Source organism: Desmodus rotundus, chromosome 10 (assembly GCF_022682495.2).
Source record: "Desmodus rotundus isolate HL8 chromosome 10, HLdesRot8A.1, whole genome shotgun sequence".
Taxonomy (NCBI): Eukaryota; Metazoa; Chordata; class Mammalia; order Chiroptera; family Phyllostomidae; genus Desmodus; species Desmodus rotundus.
In genome coordinates this window covers 12,495,775-12,513,209 of record NC_071396.1, presented here as the reverse complement: position 1 = coordinate 12,513,209, position 17,435 = coordinate 12,495,775, and the positions used below count along the sequence as shown (strand labels likewise).

Sequence of the window (17,435 nt, the reverse complement as noted above, 5' to 3'; positions counted from 1 at the left end):
GTTTAGCACTTAGACAAAAGCCTCTGCACGGAATAAGCACTCCCTCAGTCTTGAGAGATTTCCTTACAGGCTTTCCCCAGACCACTGAGTGCCCTTTGCTCAGTTCTTCCTGGGACCGAGGCTACTTTGGGATTGACATGCCCCTGGCAGGGCTCACCAGCACTCTTGGTGTCTGCCACCCCAGAGCCCTGCCTTGAAGCCGTCGCCAGCTCGGACACTGGCGCTGCTCAGTCAGATACACCTGTGGGAGGAAAATGAGGGAGGGAGAATATGAAGTTTTTCAGAGCATGACACAGAACGAGGGCACGAGAGCACCACTGGCTGTATGTCCGACAGCAGGAAACTTCCCAGAAGGGTTTTATTTGAAGTTTTCAAACTGTTTACCATGAAAATTAATGACAAATGCCTATTTGCTTTTGTGTGCTGGGAACTACTATTCTGAGGGCTCTATATTACTGTACTGACTGTTACCATTCCCGTGTAACGTAAGGAAAGAGGCTTAGAGAGGCACATTTGCCTGGAACCACACAATTTCAAGTGATGGTTTAACCAGGGCTTGGCGTCTGAGCCAGAGCCCAGAATGCTAACCATTCACTTGGGATAGCTCCCACTCCACCTTCACCCTGGATAAGGACTCATGTTACATGGTTTTAAATCAAAATGAAGAAGAGTTTTGCTTAAAAATGGTAGAAGGAGTTGAGGAATGAATTAATGATTAATTACTTAATAAGTTGGGAATTGGGTTACATGTGTGAGTCCCCAATTCAGCTCTGACAGCCAAGTTCATTAAGCTTATTAGCTGCCCAAGTGACCTTAGGAACACAAAGCTCATTGTTCTCAGTTGGTGCATCGCATTATTCACTCTGTAATAAACATTCTCTCTTCTTCTTCACTATGAGAGCTACATCATTTTTCAGTTTCCACAAGCTGGATTCAAGTAGATCCCCGAAGTCCTGTAACATTTGTGACTGTTGGTGTACAAATGGTCGAAGCATTTGATCGTCTTCCTAAAAAAAATCAGCGAAGGGAGAAAAATGATAGTAGTAGGTTTACATCATTAGAGTAGAAATATTGTGTGCATTTGAGCGGGGTGCCAAGTAAGGCCTTTCTTCGGGCTAGAAAGTTGCATTTGAAGTCTCCAGCAGAGACAATAAGCCACCTGGCAGCGTGTTGGTTTCAGGAAGGCCACCTGAATGGCCCTTTAGTTACTACCAATAGGGAAAGTTGGTGAGATAATTCAGGTGTTCAGATTAGAATGGTGTACAGGGTGGGCAAAGGCAGGCTGACAGCTGTGAGTATGCAAAACAAAGCTTATTCTCGTGTTGTCTAATTGCTGTGTTGTTTTCCATACTAACACTTGTAAACCTACTGTGGCCCACCCTTATGTTCCTTGGACCATATGGAGTGGAGAGTCTCCCGCTGGCTCACACTTCAGGGTGTGTCCCGCTTACGCCTCTTTTGGAAGGCGGTGGTAGGGGCGGTCAGTGCACCTGTGTAAAGGGTTTCTGCAGTTTTCCAGCTGGTCCCTCACCCAGCCCACACAGCAGAAAGTGATCTGAGTGACCGTTTGCTCACCTCTCTCAAAAATGGTATGTAACTCGTACCGTTCTAAGTATGTCAGAAAGAAACTAATTCACTACACCCACTGGGTGCCTCCGTGAGGTGGTTTAAGGCAGGATCATCTAGGGGGCTTTTTAGGGCCCAGGTTCCAGGGCCCCACCCCGGAGATGCTGATTCAGGAGGTCAGGGGTGGGGCCCTGGAATGTGCAAGAGCCCAGATGATGCTGAAGCTGCTAGTTGGGGGCCACACTTTGATAGCCTCTGCCTTGGGGCGTTGGGGCTACGCTCTGCAGAAACCGGTTCACTCTGCGAGGAGCTGAACTACAGGCCTCTAAGGGAGATGCCTCCTTGACTTGCATTAGGGAACGGCAGGCCGTTTTTTAAACGGTCACACCAATTTATATTCCTTCCAGCAGCACGGGGGAGAATTGCTGCTGCTGCTTCATTTCTTCCCCCAAACTTGGTATTCTCACTTTTAAATCTTTGCTGTTCTGGTGGGTTTATAATAGTATGTCATCGTAGTTTCAATTAGCATTTCCCAAGCTATTAATGAGATTAATTAAGCACACTTTCATATATTTATTGGCTTGATTTCCCCTTTCGTGAAGTTCCTGTTCGAGTCCTTCGAGTTTTTTTTAAGTTGGGTTATCTTTGTTTTTTCTGGTTTGTAATTTATTTTGGATATTCGTTCATTATATGTTAAATGTGTTACAAATAAGCATTCCTATTCCTTTGACTTCATTTCGGTATCTGGACCAAACTTTACAATTTTAATGTAGGTGAGACTTTTCCCTTCAAGTTGGGTGCTTTTTGTGTCATGTTTAAGAAATCCTTGTCCGGAGGAGAACCAAGATGGCGGCGTAGGTGGACACACTGCGCCTCCTCGCCTCCTCGCACAACCAGAACTGACAGAGAATCGAGCAGCGGGGGGCACCGACACCAAGGAAATAGAAAATGGACATTCATCCAGACTGGTAGGAGGGGCGGAGACGGGCACCGGGGTGGAGAGGACTCGCGTGGCTGTGGCAGGACTGAGACTGGTGGAGTGTGGGACAAATGGCGCAGGCAGTCCGAGCACTAGCAGACCCTGCGGTCCCACATTTGCACAGATAAACCCAGAGGGCCGGACTCAGAGTGGCGGAGAACATAAACCCAGCGGGTAGCACCCTCTATCTGTGGGCACCACATTCGCCCACAGATAAACTGGACGAACGGAGAGGAGCGAAGCAGACCTCCCAACCCAGGGCTCCAGCTCGGGGAAATAAAGCCTCAAACCTCTGATTGAAAGCGCCCCTGGGGGTTGGGGCAGCAGCAGGAGAGACTCCCAGCCTCACAGGAGAGGTTGTTGGAGAGACCCACAGGGGCCTAGAGTGTGCACAGGCCCACCCACTCAGGAACCAGCACCAGAGGGGCCCAGTTTGATTGTGGGTATCAGAGTGAACGATTAAAATCCGGAGGAGAGTGAGGCAGGCGCCATTGCTCCCACTCGGCCCCTCCCCCACGTACAGCGTCACAGGACAGCGACCAGCGTTACCCCGCCCCGGTGAATACCTAAGGCTCCGCCCCTTAAAGTAACAGACGCACCAAGACAAAAAAAAAAAAAAAATGGCCCAAATGACAGAACACTTCAAAGCTCCAGAAAAAATACAACTAAGCGACGAAGAGATAGCCAACCTATCAGATGCACAGTTCAAAGCACTGGTTATCAATATGCTCACAGACTTGGTTGAATCTATTCGAAAAACAGATGAAAAAATGAAGCCTATGCTAAGAGAAACAATGGAAAATGTACAGGGAACCAATAGTGATGAGAAGGAAACTGGGACTCAAACCAATGGTGTGGACCAGAAGGAAGAAACAAACACCCAACCAGAAAAGAATGAAGAAACAGGAACTTGGAAAAATGAGGAGAGGCGTAGGAACCTCCAGGACACCTTGAAACATTCCAACATCCGAATTATAGGGGTGCCAGAAGGAGAAGAGGAAGAACAAAAAATTGAAAACTTATTTGAACAAATAATGCAGGAGAACTTCCCTAATCTGGCAAAGGAAATAGACTTCTGGGAAGTCCAGGAAGCTCAGAGAGTCCCAAAGAAGCTGGACCCAAGGAGGAACACACCAAGGCACATCATAATTACATTACCCAAGATTAAATGCAAGGACCTACATTCAAGATTACTGTATCCAGCAAAGCTATCACTTAGAATGGAAGGGAAGATAAAGTGCTTCTCAGATAAGGTCAAGTTAAAGAAGCTCATCATCACCAAACCCTTATTATATGAAATGTTCAAGGGAGTTACCTAAGAAAAAGAAGATCAAAAATAGGAACAGTAAAAATGACAGCAAACTCACAGTTATTAATGACCACACATAAAACAAAAAATGAGAGCAAACTAGGCAAACAACTAGAACATGAGGGTTGTCAATAAGGGAGTGGGAGGGGGAGAGGGGGGTAAAGGTATAGAGAATAAGTAGCATAGATGATAGGTGGAAAATAGACAAGGGGAGGGTAAAAATAGTGTAGGAAATGTAGAAGCCAAAGAACTTATGAGTACGACCCCTGGACATGAACTATGGGGGGGGGGGAATGTGGGAGGGAGGGGGGTGGGCAGGATGGAGTGGAGTGGGAGGGAATGGGACAACTGTAATAGCATAATCAATAAATATATTTTAAAAAAAAATAAAAAAAATAAAGAAACAAAAAAAAAAAAAAAAAAAAAAAAAAAAAAAAAGAAATCCTTGTCCACTGTGAGGTCATGAAGAGTCCCCTACATTAACTTCCAAAGAGCAATAGGGCTTTACCTTTCACATTTAGGCCTTTAATTCTCACCAAAATTGATTTCTGGGAATAGTTTTGGATAAGATTACAATTTTATTTTTCCTTGTACATATTCTTAATTCTTCTGGCACTGTTTATTGAAAAACCTTCCTTGCCACTCATTCGTGGCCCCACCCCGATTGTACGCGTGTAGCAAGTATCTGGCCCCGGGTGAATCTATTCCTGGGCCTCCTGGGCCTTTCCTTCGCTGATCTTGTCTCTAACGGGGCCACACCTTGCTATCTGTAATAGTAGGCCTACGTATCAGGCTGGGCAAGTCTTTCTGCCTTGTTTTTGGGTCTTGATCTTGCCTTGGCTTGTCTTTGCTTTTACACCTCCATCTAAATTACTATCAGCTTCCATTGCATTTGATTGGAATTCCATCAAGTCTCGGGGAGACTCGACAGATCTATAATAGCATGTTTTTCAGTCTGTTTAGATCTTTAACATCTCTCGAACAAGTTTTTAAATTTTCTGCATAGAAGTACATAGCTTTATAGGAGAACATAGGCTGAAGTATAACAGGCCCTCAAATAATGTCGATTACAATGTTATGTCATTGTAACGTTCATGAGATGCTACAGGAACTTAAGTCCTGGTTTCAGGATACGTTGCTTCATGTTACAGAACTTACAGTATTCAGAGAGGACTTAGTGTACTTCCTATATTCGATGCAATTATAAATGGGATCTTTTCTGAAAATGTTTTCTGCTTGGTGCTGTTATACTGTAACACAGTTAATTTTTTAAGTATTGATTTTTCTGTCCAGAAACTTTGTAATTCTATTTATCTATAAATTCTTTGGATTTTGTGTTCACATAAATATGTCACTGGGAATAACCAGCAGCTGGTGTAGTGGGAGAGTAGAGACGGTGCAGCCGCCCTGGCTGGGCTTGGAGGTCGGCACTGCTACTTAGGAGCTGCGTGTCTCTGCACCTCTCTGTGCCGTAGACCCATCGACTGTAAAATAGGGCCGACACTAGTACCTGCCTTATGGGGTGGCTGTGAGAATTGAGTCAGTGACTGGGAAACACTGAGTAGCAGACAAATGTATGCTATTGTTTTCCTCTCCAGCCGTTATACCTTGAATCTCTTGCCTTGCCGCACTGGCTAGAACCTAAAGGACAATGTCCACACAGGTGAAGGTGGCTGGCCTCCCTGACTTCTTCCTGAGGGGAAAGGTGGAGCTTCCAGTGGTTCGTTACCCTTGCGAAGTGTTTGTTTAAGATTGCCTTTATCAGATTAAGGAGTGTTCATTTTACTCCTGGTTTGCTTAGAGTTTTTACTGTGCAGGACACTGAATTTTATCACATGCTTTTCTCCATCTCTTGAAGGAGCCATGACTTTTTGCCGATAGTATTTAAACGTGATGAACCGTGTTGCTCCCAGGGCTCGATTACTTACGGGAGGCTCGTGACGCCTCAGTCTGAGGAGCTGCCCTCTCGCCACGGTCACACGCTGGTAGAACACCTTCAGAGCCTTGGCAAACTCTCGGTCACAGCCGGCCCGCCGGGCGCGCTCTCGGTCCGCCTCTGGCCACTGCGCTGTCTCCCCGGCTACCTTCAGGGCAGCGGAAGGCCCGAGTGCTGGGGTGGAGAGGAAAGTATCTGCTCGTGTGTGTATTTACCCAGGTGGCGTTCTCCCACATCAGCCTTTGTCAGGCACCGATCCGGACTGCCTTTTTTATGAAACAAATACAGGTTAACTGACTCAAAAGCTCACTCCTTAGAAAGACACATGGACATCGAAATGTAGGAGTTGGACAGAAGCTAACAGCCAAGTCTCGAGCGGCCTCTCACCTGGTTGACTGGAACCTGTTTTCTCAAGGGACTCTCGGAGAAACACGTTTTCCTCTCTGAGGGCCCTGTTAACGCTCCTGAGCAGCTCGGTCTCCTGTTCTAACTTGAGCAGCTTTAGATAGAGTTCTGATGTCTGGTTTGATGGAGTCTAGAAAAAACAGGTCACGCTAGGCAGGCTCTTCGGTTAGCCACCCTGTGGATTGTTTGCCTACCCCTGGAGCCTGGCAGTTTCTACCACCGCAGGAAAACTAGATGGGGTGGGGTGGGGGTCAGTGAGCAGGATTTAAGCCCCTCAGGGTGCAAGGAGTACATCCAGCCCACACTTGGTAAGGGGAAGGAACGTTGAGGATCCCAAGCAGCTGTCATCTGAGATTTTCTAGTCTGTGACGACATTTTAACGTCACATAAACGTACACACCTGGCCTATAGTCATCACAGTAGAAACGTTCTTGGTGTCCACCATGATGTGGCCTTCACCTGTGACCGTGAGGTCCTGCCGGGAGTATCGAAGTTCAGCACAGCCCTCTGCAGCGTGGGGGAGACACCATCAAGGAAAGAAGCGTCTCAGTTGTCCAGCCCAGACATGTGTGAGGAGGGGTCACACCACGTCGTCACCGGGGGACTAGAACACTGGGACCAGGGGAAGGTGGCTCTCAGCCACTATGGCGCAGACCTGACCACCCCTCCTCCACAGCCTTGGGTACACCGACGTGGCCTCCGATTCAGGAACGCCCATGCAGAAGAGGAAGTAAACTGGGTACCTTGAAGACCCCATAAGTCAACAATGAGAGCATTTGTCTGTAAATAATTCAGAAACTCCTGAGATGCGTTCAGGGCTGTAAATTGCTCAGACTCTTCAATTTGAGGGTTCACAGTTTTCCATACAGGCTTGGTATATAAAGTGTGTGGAAGATCGTAAATTCTGTACCTGAGAAAAGAACGTAAGACCAGAAGGGACACATCTGTAAGTAAAAGGGTCAGAGGAGCCTGCATTTACAGCCTGCACTGGTTAGGTGGTAAAAGACGACCCCCGAGCGAGTCTCCCGGCTGCCGCCTGCAGCTCCCAGCCATCCACACGAATGTCATCGCAACCGGGTAACATCAACCGTCTAACGAAACGGAAGGAGGACTCTGATAAATACTTCCTACTCAGGTAATCCAGGATTGAAATTCATTTTCCGTGTGAGGTGGTGGTTTGGTTTTCTTCAAAATCTCCCTTTCTTTATTGCTTTATCTTTTGATAATATCCTTTCAGGCTAATTAGTTTAAGCAGATCTGGTGCTGCTGACTTACTGTAATACAGTCCTTTCGTTTCCAAGCAAAAAACGAAACAGCCCTTCTACTTGGACAACATACTTTTCCTGCGTAGCCCTTCTGATCATTGGCATTTCTGACTCTGCCACTTCCGTCACTTAGCAGGATCCGTACATGTCGAGCACGGCCCACCAACCTGGAGGGACCTGTGGCTTTTCTCTATTCAACAGACGGGGGAAACAGTCATTTGGGGGTTGAGCAAGCAGGGAAACTTAAGAAAATTTCTCAATAAACTGATTTTTTAAAAACTTGAGGAAAGACTCCCTCCCCCAGGGCCCACAGAGTGGGTGGGTGGTGCACAGCAGCTCCATGGGGCAGGCTGGTACCCCATCTGAACGCCCCGCTCTGCGTCTTCCTTCAGCCACTTGGTGCCAAGGCACCGCACAATGTGGATCTGGAAGTCCATCCTCTTGCCCAGCAGCTCCAGAGGGTCAACAACCACGTCCTCCTCACCGCATGCTCTGGAAACGGAAGAGGTGAGCACTGATCACAGGTTAGCCTGTACCCGAGCAAGTCAGGGCTGTGACGTCAAAGGGGATTAATCACACTGACTCCTTAAGTGATGGCCAAGTTCACTGAAGGAAGGATAGGTAAATGTACCAGCTGCGGAATTCCTTCATTCAAGAGACACTTAACAAGGGCCCACTCTGTGATGGTACTTCCAGGTAAGAAAGAGACCTTCTTGAGGAGGAGGCGGGGATATAACAGCTTAGGCAATACGCACCCAGATGTGGGTGAAGATCTAGGGAGGTTCTAGGGAGGCTCCAACGGAGGGGGGGGGGCGTCTCCCTCATCCACCAAGCTCACAGCGTCTGACACTATAAACTAGAATGCCACCTTATTGCTCTGCGCCAGGAAATACAATGGTCAGTCAGCCTAGAAGCCTGAGGTAGTCAAGTGACCAGAAAGTTGCTTAGTCCTGGTAAAGACAATGAGCCAACGGCCAGCTGGGTCTCTGAGTCACAGGACCCTGTGAGTCTCTTGCTCCCTCCCTGCGCTTGTTGCCTCTTCACAAAGAGAAAGATCGCATTGGGTGGGTGAGGACCCTGGCGCCCCGACAAGAGCCCCGTGCCAGACACTCTTAAGAACCTTCATAAAAATGGCCTAAATTGCCTGTGGCCTAAAGAGAAAACAGATGAGACACCCTGAGAGGAAGACAAAGGTCACGGAGTAGAGAGTTCAGACACAGCCTGTGAGCACAGAAAGGGCTGATGACAGCACAGAGTGAGGCCAGGCAAGGAAACAAGGATGGCTCAGTCCCTACCTTGAGAAAAGGAACAAGAAAATAACCCGAGCCTGTGCCAAGGATGGGAAGGGGTGAGCTTTCTGCTTCTGGCTCGTGGCCCTCGCCAGCAGACGCGTGTGTGGGGAGCCTTCAGCATGGGAAAGAGTCCACCAGGTGCACGTGGTGGATGCCACACCTCATAGACGCCACACCTGGCTCCTGAACTCAGAGGGTGTGACAGGGAGCCAGCCCAGGCCTGTGGCTCCTATCCAAAGTTCCCCCTTCTCCTCCTGCCTCTTTGCAGGGGGTCCTCCTCATCCCTAAGGTCCCCCAGGACACTGCTGCACTGCTTAACTGCTGCTAGGCATGGATTTGAAATGTGCCAGGTCAGCTGATTTGGTTGCCATGGCAAATAGCAGATTTGATAAGGTCAAGTCATAAATGAATGAGCTCATTCATTCCTCTCCTAGATGACCTCTTTGGGGTACCAAGGTGACCAGCCCCTCCAGGAGCACTCAGGCTTGCTTGAGATTTCTCCAAGAGGCAGACCCAGAACTAGGCGAGGGGGAGAAGGAGATACCCACTGTCCCGTCGGGGAGCAGGGCCTCGCGTGGACATGCAGCACCGCCTCCTCCAGCCCGTCGCAGTTCAGAAACTCCACCTGCTCCTCGAGCTCCATGCAGTAGGCAAGCGATTGCAGCCAGACGTGAGCTGAGCCCAGGTGGATGGCCTCGATGGGGTCCCAGAAAGGGTCATCTTCCTGTGCTACGTGGCTGTCTTCCCCATCTAGAAAGCGCTGGTAAAGTTCCTCCATTAGGAATTTCCTATTGATAAACTTGGCTTTTGACCAAACCCACACCTGGAAACACAGAGGTAGGTCACCAGTATTTGATTTCACCTGCCGCTCTACCAATTCACTCCTATGATTCCGTCATGCTTCCCAGTATGCTCTCTCTGGTGGGCTGGGTTTGCGGTACCCAAGACCACAGAGCACTCTCACCGAACTCAGCTTTGGGGAGGTCCTTCGGGAGCACCACGTTCATCCCTGGCCTATGACACCAGCACTGCTGGCGGCCTGGAGCCCCGAAACGACTTGGCGGAGATGACGGAGTCAGAACTCTCCCAGGAGAAATGAAGGTTTGGTGCTCGTGGAACATAGAGTAATGGTCCTTAAATAAGTCCACATCAGCTTACATGGCAAAGGGGAATTAAGTTTGCTATTAACTGGCCTTCAAATAGGGAAATTAGCTTGTGTTATCCAGGTAGGCCCGATGTGATCCCATGGGCCTTACGTGGGGAAGAGGAAGCAGAAAAGAGGGTCCAAGGAAGGGCGATGTGGCAGACGCAGGGTCAGAGAGTGGAGGGAGTGGGCCCAGAGCCAAGGCGTGCTGGTGGCTTCTAGAAGCTTGAAAGACAAAGAGGCAGATTCTCCCTCTTGCCTCCAGAAAGCAAACCAGCCCAGCCAACACCTCGCTTTTAGCCCAGTGAGACCCGTGCTGGACCCCGAGCCTACAGAACTGTGTGAGCAGAGGGTCCGGGACAAAGGCCCACGCTGCCTGTCCCCGCCCCAGGAGAGGTGCGGGGCTCCTGTTTCAACACTGGCTACTGAGGGGGGACAAAAGCATAAGCCTCAGGATAAGGGATTCCAGTTAGATTTTTTGGACATTTCTTGACCATAAATGTCACGTCAGAAGCGGCTACCAGGTAAAACGTGCAATTCCTTCTCCGAGCGACGAAAAACAACAAGAAGTGGCAGGTAAGTCCTTCTTTCAAGTGCTAAGTGTCTTCCTAAATGGACCCCTCGGACTTCATCCTTTCTGTTCGCCTTGAGCGAGTGGAGAACACACGCTGCTCCCCGAGGCGTCATCACGGCCAAACGAGAACTTGGCCGGGCACGGAGCGCAGCCGGGATTCCCCGCGCAGTGGGCTCTTAAAGGCTAGAGCACGGATGATGGGCCCAGATACTGAAATTAGCCCACTGCCTCACTGCTTGTGGTATCAGACCACAGCCAGCCCTGTGACAGGTAAAACCGATGCTGTCCTGGGCAGGCCGGCTCTGCGGGATGGACGAGGACACCCATGCCCGAGGGCCTGAGGCCAGGCACACAGACTCCCTGGCTGGAAGTGGGAGCCAACAGCTGCCGGGCAGGGACTGCTGAAAAGGAACTTCAAGCTGGCAGCGTTTCCAGTTTGGAACACTCTCCCCAGCCCTCACAAGGCCCTGGCTTGCTCCTGAACTTGCACAATGGGTGACCAACAGTCACACCGAACCGCCTGGGGATGATGCTGTCTCCTCCCGGGAGCTGTGCTGTGGTGGCAGCCCGGCCCTGGGATCTCAGGGTGAACGTGTACAGCCCCGTCCACCAGCATTGCCACTGTGTGCACCTGGGACCCTCTGCTGCGCTCCTCCAGGCTTGCCTTTTACACACACACACACACACAAAACATCCCTAGAAACTACCAGAAGCTACTACCAGCCTTTCAGAGGACTCCTGTGGAAGGTGGGGCTTCTTTTGAGGGCAGGTCACTGGCACTTTTAGAAGGCAAAAACGGACAACCTTGAAGATGAAGTGTTGGGAGGTGGGGCCTTAGGTCATGGAGGTGGGGCCCTCATGGATTAGTGCCCTGGTGCAAGAGACCCCAAGGAACTCCCTGGGCCCTTCCACCACGTGAGGACATAGCGAGAAGATGGCCATTAGTGAACCAAGAAGAGGGTTCTCAGCAGATACTGTGTCAGCCTGTGAAGTCTTTCATCTTGGACTTCTCAGCCTCCAGACCTGTGAGAAATGTCTGTTGTTTGGGCCACTCAGTCTTTGGTGGTTTGCTAGGGAAGCCCGAACAGACCAAGACATGTCTTCCCTTTCCTCCATCCTGGGAGATGTAAAGGAGGCGCAGAAGGGAGGAAAGAGGAACATTCTCAGAAGTTTGGGCTCAGCGGTGGCCCTTCCTCAGGGTGCTCTGGGTGTGCTCACAACCAGGGGGACAGTGAAACTCCAGCGGTGACCCTGGGGGCCCCAGCGCCTGGCAGACACAAGTGTAAATCCCCCTGAACAGCATGGTGAGTACCCATGTATTTGCTATATAACATGGGCATACACATTTATAGTTTTTATGTTATATCTCACAGCTTCAAAAAGTTTTTAAAAGGTGATCTTGCTCTAGAAAAATTTGGCAACGTTAGGGCAATAAGCAGAAAAGCCAAACGCAGAGAAGCAAGTCATCCAATGACTGAGAAGTCCCCAGCCGTGGCCAGCCCTCCACAGGCACATTTGCCACAAGCTTCACTGCTAAGGAGGGTCGTGTGCACTGAGGATTTGGGAGGGAGCAGCCCACCCACAGGTCACCTGGGAACCAGGGGCACGTTCTCTGAGGGTGGGCTACGGAGTGAGCAGGCAGCTAGCGTGCTGCTCCAAAATCATCGCACACAGAAGGGACACCAGGAGATAGGCCCACTCTTTTCTGCTACGCAGAGGGAGAGGAGAGCGGGTCTTTAGTTCCCGAGAAGGCGTGGGACTGGGCCAGCCGGCAGAGGCGTGAGACAGCCTTTTCCGGATGCTTCCTGCAAGTGCAGGTTTTCCAGTGCTTCGGAACGGCAGGTCTCCCTCATGTGGACACGCATGTGCACACGCACATGTATGTGGACACTACTACCAGTCAGATGAACTTCAGCCTTACTCCTGGTACTAAAGCCCTTGAGTCAGGTAAAAAATAAACACAGTGCTCAACGTTGGTGGTTAGAGGAGATCCAGGACTGGGCGCTATGTGGGAGCGGGGCCCAGGAGGGGAGACTCTCCCAAGAATCTGTCCCCCATAATCCCGCCCCTTCTCCAGGTCTCCACAGGCTGCATCTGGTAAAGCTGACCTGGTCCCCAGAAAGCCCTTGGGGAGGCCCATGCCCACCCCCAGTGGCAGCCTCACCTCGTGAGTCCGCTGGTTGGTCACCGTCACCATGACCTCTTTTTGTAGGTCGTAGCCCCTGGAATCTGACGATGCCAAATTCTTCACTTTCAATTCCATTTTTAGTCCCTGGTAAGAGAAAGCACTTCTTACTAAGTGACTCTACGTTCACCAGGCCGTAGCATCTTTGCCAGTTGCTTTTCATTCTCTCCACACTCAGGCTTTCTGAAAGAAGATGGTCCAACTCTTGCTTCTTGGAATTCCCACCAAGTCCTACGACAAAGCGCTAGAACTCCCAGCAGTGCCCTGGAACTGACCCTGCAGGCCCTTCCAGAGTGGTGACATTCCTGACGGGTTTCCTCAGGGCTGGGGTCCTGCCACCAGGGAGCCGCCCCAGCCCGGTCTCCTCTGTGGCATAGGAGCCATCAGGACGCCAGTGCGGAGGCTCCGCTGGAGGACAGTCTGGGGTGGGGTGGCTGTGGCGAGCCCGTGTCAGTCTGTCCTGCTGCTGCAGTGGCTGTGCTCAGCCAGCCGTGGAAGGACGGACACTCGGGGCTGGGACTGGGGAGGCCAGGGTGTGGGCCTCTATCCTGTCCCTGGCTCACTGTGGGTTCTTGGCCACAGCCCCTCGCTTCTCCAGGCCTCCGTGTCCTCATCTGTCCCGTGAAGCCAGTTTGGGGCGGCAGGAGTGAGGGGGGTTGATCCTGTTCTCCGAGGTCCTTTCTGGAGCTGACATCGTTCCCTTTCCTAGCTCTTACCTTCTTCAGCTCTTCACTCATTTGATTTGCTTCTGCAACCAGCGGCATCAGTCTGAGGTAGTCCTGGAACGCGGCCAGGACGCTGGGGTCTGTGTGCCCGTCGCCCCCGTTTCTGGCGCCTGGGAACCAAGCGGAGCAGAGGTCAGAGCCAGTCTCTTGTTCTGGTATACTTTTCGGCCATGAGGAAACTGAGAGGCTCATTGGCTTATTCAGTCATTAATTTCATTGTTCATCAAATATCTGCATTTTTTAATTACCAGCATGTGATTAAAAAAAGAACTGAAGTGGGGAAAGACACACCACCTGGCTCTCACCTAAGTAATCGCTCATCCTGACCCATGCCTGTGGGCAGCTCGGGGACAGGAGGCCCTCTGCCTCCCCTCCAGTTCTTGGTTGCAGAGTCCTTGACCCCGGGTGGCCCCACAGGGTCCAGGGAGGCGGGGTGCAGGAGGTCGGCTAGAAGGGCGGTCTGGGGATTTACCCTGAAGCTGCCTGTTCTTACTTCTTCTATTCCATGTGGGGAGGCGGGGAGGGGAGTATGGAGACTGTGGGAGAAGCAGTCCCCCTGCCAGACCCAGCTTGACGCTGCCTAGGTCGGCACCTCTCAGCTCTTTAGGGACTCCCTGCTCATGACTTCATGCCACGTGCTCTCGGCCCTGAGGTCTGACTCCCCAGAACCTCCCACCGGCTGCTTTGTTGAGGACCTCACTGGGTGCTGAGCGCCTTTAGCCCAGGGTCTGGGGCCCGTTCAGCCTCCTTGCCCTGGGCTGGGAGGCAGGTGTGCAGTGAAGCCTGTAAATAAATAAACGAATTGGTGGCACATCCAGGCTTGGTACTGCTCAGTCTGATTTTGTCTTTGGTCAAGAACTTCAACAGAAAATGAGCAAGAAGATGAATTTCAAATCAATTTATTTTGTTAAAATTCTGAGGGGAAAAAAACTCTGTATGGGAAAGAGAGGAACTGTTTTGCACCAATGTGGGTGCGTCCCGCCACACTCCACCCACGGGCAAGTTCAGGCCTGGCTGGTGTGCCTTAAGAAAGCACCCTGCTGGCGCAGCACGGGAGGGAGGGCAGGGAGGGGAGGGCTCGAGAGCCACTATCAGAGCCGTGGGCAGAGCTGGTGGAGCTCCTGAATGCTTTTGTGTGGGAGGAATCCCAGATAATTGGTGGGGGTGGGGGGAGGGGAGAAGGGGGCATATTTGACTCGAAAACTGAGGGCTGTAATTTCTTCTAGGCTGGCGCCTGGATGTTGTCCATCACCAGCCCAGAGCAGGCTCCCAGTCAGCATCTCTAGCTGCCTGGCCACAGCCTCTGCAGGCCCGGAGGCCCCTGGGTGAGGCTGGGAGGTACGTGAGGACTTCCCAGCCAAGACGCAGCGGGACTGATGCCTGTGAGTCACATGACAACCACAGAAAAAAGGTTTCACATGCAGAGAGAGATGTCAAGAAAAATCATCCAAAACAGGGAAGTCAGACAAAAGAATGCCTGTCCCTTAAATGCCACAGAAGGGCCTTGTGTCCGGAGCCTCCAAGTGCCCCAGGGAGCATAGTATTGCATGCTCACTGCTCACTGTTGATTAGGGCCTGGACTCTGAGCGATAGACAGAAGACTGGCGAGTTAAAATGACCTTTGTCCAGGGGAATGTTACTGCCCGAAGCCCGTTAGTCAGCTTTGTCTCATTCAGCAGTCTCATTTCAGCATTCTTCCTCTGGGTGCTACACACCCGCTCCTCTCTACTCCTTTGGACCATCTTTACCCCCACCCCCATCGTGAGAGAAACAATTTAATGGATTAGGTCTTTGACATGCGCTCACTCTATATTTGTATGGAAATCGTATCTAACTTTCTAAACATTGCAGTTTGGCACAAACGCTTACACTAGGAAAAGCAGGGGGCAGACAGTGAAAGGCGTTACTTTCAGATCAGCCCATGGAAAATGCCGACATCAGGGCCCAGGGCTGCTCACCCAGCTTGTCCACACTCAGGCCCTCAGCGGCTGCTCTCTCCAGCTGGAAAAAGTCGTAATCAAACCGGCTCAGGTCCTCACTGCCTCGCTCTGAAGGGAACCCCACGTAGAGGTAGGCACTGTTGGATCCCAAAATAACACGGTCCTGGGGAGGAGAAGGTCAGCTCAGAGGGAGGATGCTCCGGGAGGGCCCCCAACTGTGGGAAGAGCCCCATTGATGAGGAGGGAAGGGGTGGCACCCTGCCTCTAGTTATTTCTTCCTTTATTCCACAGGGAGCACTCACTCTCCACCGGACACTGGGAATCTGTGGGCACTGAACGGACCCAGCCTCTCCCCTCCGGGACCTTGTAGGCTGGTGACATAGTAATCTGTAAGAGACGCTTGAAGGATAAGGGCAGTGCTTCTGCAGAGTGTGTGAGGGGCCCGATTTCCACTGAGCATTAGAGAAGAACTCTTCTGAGGTGTACTGTTTAAGGTGGGACTTCTAGGGTGGGAGTCTGGGGGAGGCAGAGAAGACTGCTGCAGAGCAGGGCCTGGGGTGTTTTGAGCAGCCAAAAGTGTGACCAGGGAAACCCATGCAGAGCGGTGAGGCTGGAGGAGGCGGGGAGAAGGGGCCACTCACCCAGGTGTCAAAAAAGGGCTGTGACCAAGGATTTCCAGAAGGAAGGGCCTAGTCCAATCTGCTCGTCTAAAAGACCCTCTAGCGGCAGCGTGGAGAAGGGGCGGGAAAGGGGACTGGGCTTGGGGAAGCTGGAGGAGCCCTGTGGGGCTGGGGACTCAGGCCAGGTAGCCGGTGGTAGGGAGGAGGTGGAAAGAGCCCGAAGTTTGCAAATCGCTGTGCAGCCCCTCTCAAGGGTGGGCTTTAAAAAACGTCTAAAATGTTATGTAATGCTGGAGTTGGGTGGGGTCTTGGTGACCATTTAATTTAGTTTACCCCTCTGTTTCGTAGGTGAGACCCAGCGAAGTGAGGTGGCTTCCCGAGAACACACAGCAAGTGCACATCAGATCTCCCAACGGCACAGCTGCGACCACCGCATCACCGTGCAGCCCCTCGCCTGCGCAGCCCCCACCCTCGCGCTCTCTCTGGTCCACCCTAGGGAATCCTGAGGCCGGACAGGGAAGTTTACCAAATGCTGCAGCTTCGTCTTCGCAGTGATGGGCACCCCGTTAACGACAACCTTGCAGTTGCTGTGAGGAGCGACTGTCACTTTACCATCCAAATTTGTGAAGGAAGCGTGTTTATCTGAAATTCTAAAAAGGCAAGAGTTTGTCTAACTGACCAAAAGAATGATGGTTTTAGTTAACAGTTTAGGGGGGTTCTTCTCCTTTGCACACGTAAGAGATTCCCCAGCTGCTGCAGAGGGGCCGGAGGCATTTGTGGGGCTCCTCTAGGTGGGGGTGGAGGAGTGACCCTGCACACAGAGCTGGGACACAGCCAAGCAATTCTTGTGTCAGTAGGACCAGTACCAGCTGCATGCTGACGGGTGCAAGGAGCCAGGGATAGGCGCAGGGGTCATGGCTAGGGTCCTCAGAAACTCACAGGCTGGAGGGCCTGAGTGGAGGGGAAATGAAAACAGACATTTCAGAAGAGTTGCTTGGGAAGGTGGCTGATAATGTGCCTTGCCCACGACAGGGGTGTGTAGATCTGAGTCGTTATTACACAAACCCAGCCTTCGTCTGTCACCAGGTCTGGGGCTGGATATTGTAACGTATCCAGGGGGTCAGGTGAGCTGCCCCTGAACGTCATCTGTGTGCCCCGAATGGCCAGCTTCCTAACTTTTGTAGATTGTTCCTGCGCTCCTTGGCTGTCATGGAATGTTCTGGATGTTGAATACATGTCCACCCATAGCCCTTGTTTGCTTGGGGCCCAGGGATCCTGCAGGAAAGGAATTCAGCTGCTCACAGACCTGCATGTTGGACTGGAGGCCCTCACAGAAAGTGGCCCGGAAGGGACACCAGGGGAACCCCCAGGAATAATCAGGAGAAGGGGCCTGGGGGCTGGCACTGCAGAGTGAGGCAGGGCCAACCTGCCCCTCAGTCAGTACTGACCCCCCACCCCTCAGGACCTGAGTGCTGTGGCTCAGGAGGGTTGGGGG

At 51.5% G+C, this 17,435-nt stretch overlaps 1 protein-coding gene across 1 annotated transcript in view; it reads right to left on the bottom strand.

Annotated features, from left to right (window-relative positions):
* Positions 1-854: 854 nt before the first annotated feature.
* LOC112318772 (kinesin-like protein KIF28P) overlaps positions 855-17,435 on the bottom strand; it is a 46,033-nt gene continuing 29,452 nt past the window's right edge. The window contains exons 13-23 of the mRNA XM_024575977.3: positions 16,467-16,590; positions 15,339-15,483; positions 13,372-13,490; positions 12,635-12,742; positions 9,301-9,575; positions 7,818-7,952; positions 6,939-7,105; positions 6,596-6,702; positions 6,178-6,325; positions 5,783-5,964; positions 855-1,007 (exon numbers count right to left, since the gene is read on the bottom strand). Coding sequence (XP_024431745.2) covers positions 855-1,007; positions 5,783-5,964; positions 6,178-6,325; positions 6,596-6,702; positions 6,939-7,105; positions 7,818-7,952; positions 9,301-9,575; positions 12,635-12,742; positions 13,372-13,490; positions 15,339-15,483; positions 16,467-16,590 — 1,663 coding nt within the window. The remainder of the gene's footprint in view (positions 1,008-5,782; positions 5,965-6,177; positions 6,326-6,595; positions 6,703-6,938; positions 7,106-7,817; positions 7,953-9,300; positions 9,576-12,634; positions 12,743-13,371; positions 13,491-15,338; positions 15,484-16,466; positions 16,591-17,435) is intronic.